Source organism: Dermacentor andersoni, chromosome 3 (assembly GCF_023375885.2).
Source record: "Dermacentor andersoni chromosome 3, qqDerAnde1_hic_scaffold, whole genome shotgun sequence".
Classification (NCBI taxonomy): Eukaryota; Metazoa; Arthropoda; class Arachnida; order Ixodida; family Ixodidae; genus Dermacentor; species Dermacentor andersoni.
This window is the reverse complement of record NC_092816.1, coordinates 140,990,172-140,999,692: the sequence shown is the minus strand read 5'-3', so window position 1 is coordinate 140,999,692 and position 9,521 is coordinate 140,990,172. Positions and strand designations below refer to the sequence as shown.

Sequence of the window (9,521 nt, the reverse complement as noted above, 5' to 3'; positions counted from 1 at the left end):
GGCGAAGCGCGCACAAGTGAGATCGCTTGTGAAAAGTGTCCCGCGTTTTAACCAGGTTAGTTTAGGCCGGGGAAGAGAAAACATAAAGACCTTGTTAGCAACAGTTAAGTAACATAGAATGCACTATTAAGTGAACAGGTTTACTTATTATGCGGCTTTTCCCTTCCCCATCTGGGCAAACGCGAAACCGTCGCACGTGGAGGCTGCGTCAATTAAGCTTGTGTTCCGAGCAACCAAAAGCGCTGTCCAACGTTGCCGGACTACTTGGCGGGGTAACACATGTGAAGCAGCCACGCGCTCGCAGCGTTCCCTTCATAGCCACAGAAAGGTGTCCGCGCGTATAGTCGCTTAAAGGTCGTCTCTCTAAAGAGCCGTTGACCACATCTGTTCCCCATTAACAATGTCCTGCCGACTGAGGCTCTTAGGCCAAAACTAAGAGACATTTTGTTCTCCTTTAATGTGATAACAATGCTGACAGAATAATAGGCTTTCTTTTGCAACTCGTCGAACGATTTGCGCAGTATGCTCGGATAAAAACGCCAGAGCTGCAATAGCTGAGTTCACGAGATCGGCGCTGGCACTATCACCATGAGGTTGATTTGCCTCGCCGCGTGCGCACTGAGCTTTCTAGGTAAGTATCATTTACGATGAGCTTTGTTGCTAGGCATTAGAAGTATTTCTGTAATAATTTCTGTATATACAGCTCGGGATATAGATAGTATACGTCAATGATAGAGGTGCTTATGAAGGAATTTGCCACTTTTTCTACTAAATTTGCGTAGGAACGCTGCATCAGCAATAAGCTAATAGAAATTGTATGCGATGGCATTTACATACTGTCACAGAACGTCAGATGCCAATTGGTTCACTTCAGGCAACTTTTCAAGTATACTAACGCCGGCAAACCTAACGTGAGTGCAACTTTTTATGAACTACATAGGAGGAATCAGCTTCAAATAAACACCACGAGTTCAAAAAGGAGGGCAGCTGATATTGTACCACGTTGCCCTGCATATAATTTATTTATTCTTTCTTAAAACCCGCATTCCTTTACCGAAATCTAATTTCATTCCAAGAAAAGGTACTTCTACTGCTAATATTCGAATGAAGCGCCAATAGTGACGGCCCACAGGAAAGAATACAGACAGGACAAGGCGCTTCCTGTCTGTATTCATTCTCTACAGCAAGCGTCTTGTCCTGTCTGTATTCCTTCCTGTGTGTCGTCACTATTGGCACTTCCTCTATTGAAAACTATGCACCAACTAGCCCCCACAACGTGTTTACTGGAATTTATTTGTACCGGGAGAAGAGAAGTTCAAGATATATTTACGGGGTACTTACAACACGTCCAGTGGCATACAAGGCACACAATATGGGAGACAGTCTGGGCGACATCAACGAGCGTCCTTGTCTTCTGTACTGTCCTCAGCTTCGTCTCTGGCAGGGCTTAGTAACATGACTACCGGGGGCGAAGGCGCTGTCCTGGTGCTCGCTGGATTGTTCGAGTGGTGTCGCATGAGGCGGGCCAGGCAAACGTCATTGGTGGAAGGTCGAGACATGGTGGAATTGAGAGTCGTGATTTCATATTTGACGTCGGTCACTTGGCGCAATACACGGTACTGGCCAGAGCAAGGCGAAATCAACTTTTTGCCAAGGCCTACTCACCGTGACTGCGTCTAAAGAAGAAATTTATCACCAGGGTTGAAGTGGACATCGCGGTGGCCGGCATCATAGAAGCATCGTTGCTTTTTCTGCGAAGCGGTAAGGCGTTGGTGCGTAGTCTGGCGCGCCTCTAGAACTCTGAAGACAGCGTCACGGGCGCATTCTGATCTCATGTCAGGAACCACGGGAAGCAGTGTGTCACATGGTAGCGTCGGATTTCTTCCGCACAAGAGACAAAACGGAGAAAAACCCGGACAGTCATGTCAACAGGAATTATAGACCAAGGGCAGACCGGCGTCCCAGTAATGACGGTCAGCAGAAACATACATAGCAAGCACGTCTTTGATAGTTCTATTAAGGCGCCCTGTGAGGCTGTTGGTAAGAGGATGGTACGCCCTGGTTAACTTGTGTTTCATAGCGCAGGGGTGCAAGAGAACTTGTACAGCCTTTGATATGAAATAGCGGGCCCTGTGCGAGGAGCTGTTGAGCGGCGCCGTGGTGAAGTATACCGTCTTCAAGGAGGAAGTCGGAGACGTTGATTGTACAGCTCGCTGGGAGAGCCCGAGTGATCACATACCGGGTCGTGCAGTCGTAGCGACTGCTATTCACTCATCTCCGCAGGTTGATAGCAGGAAATGGCCAATAAGGTCAAGACCAGCCCTAAAGACTGGCTCCGATGGTACGTCAAGGGGTTGAAGGCGGCCATCTGGGAGTGCTGCTCCTTTCGCCTGGCGCTGACACTGCTAACAGGAGGCGACGTAACACCAGACGGAATGGTAAATACCGGGCCAAAAGAAGCGATGCCGAACACGGCCGTACGTCTTAGAGACCCCGAGGTGACCCGCGCTAGGAATATCGTGTAGCTGTGCGAGGACAGTTTGACGCACAGGTGTGGGAATAACCAAGAGCAGTTCAGCACCGTCAGGGGGCCTGTTGTAGAGGTACAAGACACCATCCTGAGACACTAACATACGCAGAGGAGGGGAAGGTGCATCATATCAGAAGTCAGCTGGATAATGAGGCCTTGGAAGTAGGGGTCATAGTGTTACTCGTCCCCCATGTTCTGAAACGCAATAATCGGCAGCGTACAGGTAGACTCGCAGCTGTCGGGAAGCTCCGGTGGGTCTACTGGATGCCGCGAGAAGCAATCAGCATCTTCATGCAATCGGCCGCTCTTGTGCATAAGACTGTATAAGTACCAAGACGTCCAGTAGGGTTCTTTAGGGATAAAAGCCAGCACAACGCATGATGGTCGGTGATAACTGACTGGCCGGCCATACAAGTAAGGGCGATATTTAGCCACTACCGAAACGAGGGCAAAGGCACTCGCGCTCAGTAATGGAGTAATCGCGCTCTACTTGGGACAGACGATGGCTAGCGTACGCAATACCGTGGTCGCAGCCTCCCTGGCACTGAGCCACAACAGCGCCGAATTCTTAAAAATTAAATTAAATTGTGGGGTTTTACGTGCCAAAACCACTTTCTGATTATGAGGCTGGCCGTAGTGGGGGACTCCGGAAATTTTGACCACCAGGGGTTCTTTAACGTGCACCTAAATCTAAGTACACGGGTGTTTTCGCATTTCGCCCCCATCGAAAATGCGGCCGCCGTGGCCGGGATTCGATCCCGCGACCTCGTGCTCAGCAGCCTAACACCATAGCCACTGAGCAACCACGGCGGGTGCCGAATTCTTGACCGCTGCATCGGTTCAAACTTCCGTCGGAACGGTCGCGTCAAAATGGCCGAGAACTGGTGGTCAAATGAGCCGCACGGTAAGCCCAAGGAACGCAGTAGCTTGTTCCGGACTCCAGACAAAGCCGCGTCTTTCTTGAGACATTATTTGAAAGGGCGTGTAACGTTAACGAAATTACGCACGAACTGGCAGAAGTATGAACAAAGTATCACAAAGGGCTTCGAACACCGTTGGCACAAGTGGGCACGCGAAAATTGTTGACGGCGTGAACTTTCTCGGGATCGGGGCGGATGCTTGAGAATCGACCAGGTGTCCAAGCAGAATAAGTTAACGGAGGCAGAAGTGACATTTGGATGAATTGAGCTGAAGCGCAGCCTTGCGGAAAACAGAAAGAATTGTCGAAAGACGCACGAGGTGCGTGGAAAAAGTTTGTGAAAGGACAATAACGTCATCGAATTAGCACAGGCTGATTCACCACCTAAAGCCGGGAAGGAGATCGTCAATCATACGTTGAAATGTAGGCGAGACATTACATCACCCGAACGTCATCACTTTAAACTGACAGAGGGCATGAGGTGCAATAAAAGTGGTCTTTTCACGGTCCATGTCGTCAACTGCAATCTGCCTGTACCCGGAGTAAAGGCTAATAAAAGAAAAATATTTTGCACCATGTAAACAATCGAAGGTGTCATCTACCTGCAGCAGCTGGCACGCGTCTTTTCTTCTTACTTTGTTGACTGCGATAGTCGACACAGAAGCGCCAGCTGTCAGCTTTATTTATTTTTTTTTCCCACGAGCAGGATTGGGGAGCATAAGGGCTACAAGAAGGCTCAATGATATTTCGCGCAAGGATTTTGTCGACTTCCTTTTGAATGACTTCGCGCTCAGTGGGGGAAACGCTGTAGGGCCGTAAGTGAATCGGGCTGAGGTCGCCAATGTGTAACTGATATCTCACAACGGACATTTAACCCAGTGACCGGTAATTGAGATCAAAAAAGTCCTGGTACGAGGCGAGAAAGCAGCGAAATGCGTCCGCGTGGTGAGCCGCAAGGTAAGGAACGAAAATTGTCGCGAAAGGTTCTAATACTTGGGTGGTACGACCAGAGCCAGCAAATGTAAGCGACGCAGTATCACCAGTTAAAGCAGAAATATGGTAGTTGGAACATAGAGGCATGGTTGCAAGAGATATGCCCTGAGATAGCACTTGAGCTCAGAGGCCGAAATTAACCACAGGAAAACAGGTGACATTGTTTTTTACGCGGATGACCGCGTGGTGAAGTGCCACATTGAGACAGGAGCACGGTGGCTCTAAGTGACGCGACGTAATTGCTGTCGGCGACAGGTGGATCGGGTGAAACAGCAATATAGGCCACAGCTCGATGAGGTAGGCGAACGTAATCGGTGGAACATAGTCGACTCGGCGTAGAATCAGGAGGGTCAACGGCATATGGCAGGACTAGTTGGACAACACCCGCAGAGCAGTCGATAACGGCCGAACGTGCCGACAGAAAATCAAGGCCTAAGATGATTTCGTGTGCACACTGCTACAAGACATAAAACAAAACAGAAGTATCGTGTCCGGCGAAAGTGACACGGCCCGTAGACGTCCCAGTGACAGCTGGAGTTCCACCGTCGGCAACGAGGACGACAGCGTGCGGGGCAGGAGTTAGGACTTTCTTTGGCTGCGTATGGAGGTTACCGTTCATCACCAATATGTGTGCACCTGGGTGAATCAGTGCTACTAGAAGTATACAGTCCATGTCCACGTTGATGAGGTTGTGATTGCGAGGCAGTGTAAGCAGAGGAATGGGGGGTCGGGTCGTCACGACACGGCACGCTCACCTCCCAGAGCTGCGCCCATTAGTTTTCCGAAGAGCGACGGGAGTAAGGAGGACACGGAGAACTGCGAGGCACATGCGAGTGGGAGACGTGGGCGTGGAGAAAGGGAACGGTTTGGTTGGGCGGGCAGAGATGTTACAGCATGTCTTCGATACGTGACGGCGGGTGAGAACTACCAGGCGGGCGCCGGATATTTCAGTAGCTCGGCCAAAACGCCGAGTTCTAAGAAGTGCGACAATGACGAGAAATATGTCCAACACTTGCACAGCAGGAGCAGATACGCCTGTCATCAGAAGTGCGTCATTCCTCTGGGTTTCGATAACTAGGACGAGCGTACGAGCTTCGTGGTAGATCGGGTACTTCGTGGGCCTTAAACCAGACGCGGTCCGTAGCCACGAGGTAAACGATCATGTTATCGAGCATGACGGTCTTGTTCCAGTGATTTCTCGCTCTCACCCGTTCGCATAATTGAAGCCAATCTTCAAAGTCGGTGTTATCCATTCCAGAAAAGGTGCCATGGTCGCGCAGTTGTGCCAGGATGACGGCGGGCGCGGGTGGCGACGTGCCAGAAGCATTCACGCCTTGAGCTGGCATTGCCGATGCCGCCAAGGAGCGCTCATTACGTAAATCGGTCGTGCGCTTGGGAGAGCCCGCAACTTCCACCAAAATGCTACGGGAAGAAGAGAGGTTTAAACAGGGTAGTTACAATGCGTCCACTGACATACAAGGCATGCAATATGGAAGACAGTCCGCGCTATGTCGGCGAGCGTCAACATCTTCTCTACTGTCCTCAACCTTCGTCTCTGGCAGCACTTGGTAACACTATAAATAGGGACGCTTTCCGTTAATACATAAGGATTGCTGAAGCACTTGTTTGTGTATATTCAGTGTGAGTGCAAAGTGAAACTGCAGGCTTTATTCATGTTGGCGAAGTACGCAATGCACCTTTGAACGCAACCAGCCTTGTGTAAGAGTACCCGACCTCCCAATAAAGGCACGGATGCGACCGCCCACGCTGTTGCCAGGCGACGCATTGCATGCGCAAAGTGAGCGCATCTCCTACGTTGCAGCTCTGCCCTCTTGTTGCGCCTGATCGCGTCGCCGCCCCCTCGCCCTCTCCATCAGCAAGGACACGCATGCGCAGGCCAACTTCTCCCCTTTACATTGAACTGCTGCGGGCGATGTAGTGTGAGCCATTGCTCCTATATGGCACCGCCGTCCCGCAGGGGAGTGTGAACTATTCGACAAGAACGCACAAACAGCAGCAGCAGGCCGTAGCCACGGTCAGCAAGAGAACATCAGGGTTGTTCGCAAAGGAAGCTTCGCTTTAAAATGAATAACACCGATACAGGCGGTTGACGATAATACAGCATAACTAAATAATTTTTCATTGTAATGCCCATTTGGATCATTATCACCATATTTTTATGACCACTGCAAGGCGAAAGCCTTTCCCAGAGATCTACAATTACGTCTAATTTGCGCCGCTGATTGCAGGTATTGCCTGCTAATTTTCTCATTTCGTTACGCGACCTAATTGGCAAATGAATTCCGTGGAAGTCCACAAGGTGGAGGAAAGTCCAAGAAAGGGAAAAATTGTCATCCACCCGACTAAGCACGACGCTACAGAGAAAACCTCTGATGGATTTCTCAGAGAAAAACTTCGCAGTAGAAAAAAAATTCAGCACCGGCTCCGCGGGTTCGAACCTGCGACCAATGCCTTACCAGGTTGAGCCATCTACAATCTGAGCTAAAAATGAGGCTATCAGATTGCAGTGGAAGGGTGATTTATTTGACCAATCGAAGCATTAGGGCACTCCGTGGGGCAAATCACGTCTGGCGAAACCCGCAAGGTGCAGTTCATGAATAGAAAAAATTGTCATCCACGTGACTGAGTAATAGACTTAGATAAATGTACTCTTGAAACTCTAGAGGCTCACTTCGAATCAAGGATAGTGGTTGGCTTGCCTGACTATTGAATATTACCTTTGTGTTCTGCATATTATTCTTCAACCCTACCTTTACAGTTTCCCGGTTAAAGCCTTCAACAATTTGTTGCAGTTCATCCCTAGAGCTGATGAACAGGATAATGTAACCTGCAAACCGTAGACTGCTGAGATATTCGCCGTTGATTCTTGCTCCTAATCATTTCCAGAATGAAAGGTTTAATACTTGTAGGCATGCAGTGGCATGCATTAGCGAAATTGTGTCTTCTTGCCTGACCCCTCTCTTGATCGGTATTCTTGCGCTGTTCTTGTGGAGACGTTAAGGTAGCTGTTTAGTCTTTATACATATTTGCTAAGACATTCGCGTACGCTTTCTTATACTGCTTGGTTACGCAATGCCTCCGTCACGACTGGATATCTACCAAAGGAAATGCATTCTCCTAACGTTTTTATTTTCTGATCATGAGCTATTGTGAGCCACAATCAGCAATTTTTAGGAGGGTTTGCGCATAAGTGTTTTAACACTCTCTTGAATATCACATACTGTGCTGACCACAGAAGCTGTACATGTCACCTATTGTTTCTTTCTAAAAACAGGTAATTCATTTATTACCATGGCTTCGTTTATTACATAGTCAGTTATGTTCACAAATTATCTTATATTTCTTTACCTGCTCCAGGTGCGGTATTTGCAAACGTCAGCGGCAGCTCCAGTGGGGCCTATGGTGCAAACGCCAACTTCGGCCGCGCGGGTGGTGGCGCTTCTCGATACGGCGGAACTTATGTTGGAAATCACGGAGATGGTACAAGTGCGAGTCCGGCTGGATACTTAACCAACAGCATTGGACGTGCACCATACACCTTTATTACGGCTGGTAGTGGAGCTTATGGCGGTAACACAGGAGCAAGCCTGCCATGGAGTCCAGCTGGATACTTAACCAACAGCATTGGAGTTGCACCGTACACCTTTAATACGGCCGGTAGTGCAGCTTATCGCGGTAACCAAGGCGCAAGCCTGGGCGGTTCATACAGTGGTAACCTAGGCGGAGTCGGCGGTGGAGCCTACAATGCCGACCAAGGCAGAGGCTTGAGTGGCGCCAACCTAGGCGCAAGCACCGGTGGAGGTGGCGCTGGAGGTGGCCTAAGCGCGCCTCTTGGAAACGTAAATACCGGCCTTTATGGAGGTCGTATTACTTCAGGAGGTTTAAGCACTGGTCTTGTGGGTGTAGCTGGTCTTCCTGGGGCCCCGGTGGCTGGTACACTTGGAGGCCTCAATGCAGGCGTGGGCGATGGCGCAGTTCTCTCAGGGGGCCTGGGAGGTTATGGCGGCCCAATAAATGGATTGTCGTACCCAAGTATAGACGGAGGGTTAGGCGGAGGCTTAGGCGGGGCCGACTATAGTAGGCTTGATTGGCGCGACAGGATGAAGCAAAGGCAGCGGGAGCGCCAGATCAGGCGCCTAATTCACCGCATGAGCCGCGATCAAGAGGCACTCTCTCGACTGGTTTATGGTGACTTGGGCTACGGACCTGGCATTGGCGCTGGAGTAGGAGCCGGTGCAGGCATGGGAGCTGCTGCACGTGGAGGAGTGGGAGCTCGAGGAGGAGCCGGCTTAGGAGCCGGCGCTCATGGTCGTTTAGGCGGCCGTGGTGGACTTCGCGGTGGAACACGAGGTCACTTACGGTTCAATGCCGGTCTTAATGTTGGAGTCAACGTCGGAGTTGACGCAGGTGTAAACTCAGATGTGGCCGGGGGAGCCATGGCAGGCGCAGAAGCCGTGGGAGGTGTAAGGGGCCGCGCCGGGGCCGATGTCACTGGCAATCTTGGGGCTAACGCGCATGGTCATGGCGGTGTTTCCGGCGGTATATCGGGAATGACGCCCAACTAATAGTTTACGGAAATGGGGTACCTGTGGATAATTAGCCACAGTTCGTCACTTACAACGCAAGAGAGACACTTCGTAAGCTTTGTTTGTCCTACTAAACCATGACAGAAGCTTTCTAAGGCAGCCAACATATAATTTTGCAGCCTGACAAGCTTAAAAACAAAATAAAGGCGGGTCTTTGACGTCGATGACTATGTGTAATAAAAGACGGACTTTTTCTGTCAACACAAGTTCGCAATTCATGTTGTCTAATAGACACCAATAAAAGTATTCAGAATTCTGCATGCTGTGTCACGGCAATAGTTCCTACGAAGTTGTTTATTTATCTGCTTGCCAAATTTCTCTGTTTATAAATCTAATGGCACGAATATAAAGCGGGGATAGTTGATAAATAATGTATTCTAAGGAAAATAAAACGCACCGCAAAAGAAAAATGTTCACGGACGTACTTATATCGCTAAAGGTAAGACTGTGAAAACCAAACACAGTTATATAC

At 49.7% G+C, this 9,521-nt stretch overlaps 1 protein-coding gene across 1 annotated transcript; it reads left to right on the top strand.

The window, feature by feature from the left end:
• Window positions 1-555: 555 nt before the first annotated feature.
• LOC126520523 (uncharacterized) lies at window positions 556-9,307 on the top strand. The gene is made up of 2 exons (XM_050169356.3): window positions 556-631; window positions 7,821-9,307. The coding sequence occupies exons 1-2, from the start codon at window positions 589-591 to the stop codon at window positions 9,026-9,028; spliced, it is 1,251 nt and encodes a 416-aa protein (XP_050025313.2). The 5' UTR covers window positions 556-588; the 3' UTR covers window positions 9,029-9,307.
• Window positions 9,308-9,521: the final 214 nt, after the last annotated feature.

What these genes read in the sequence shown, in the direction of transcription:
- LOC126520523 (XM_050169356.3), top strand. Translation starts at nt 589, where the DNA reads ATGAGGTTGATTTGCCTCGCCGCGTGCGCACTGAGCTTTCTAG. An exon ending in GTGCGCACTGAGCTTTCTAG is followed by an intron (nt 632 to 7,820) that starts GTAAGTATCATT and finishes TACCTGCTCCAG; the next exon opens with GTGCGGTATTTGCAAACGTC.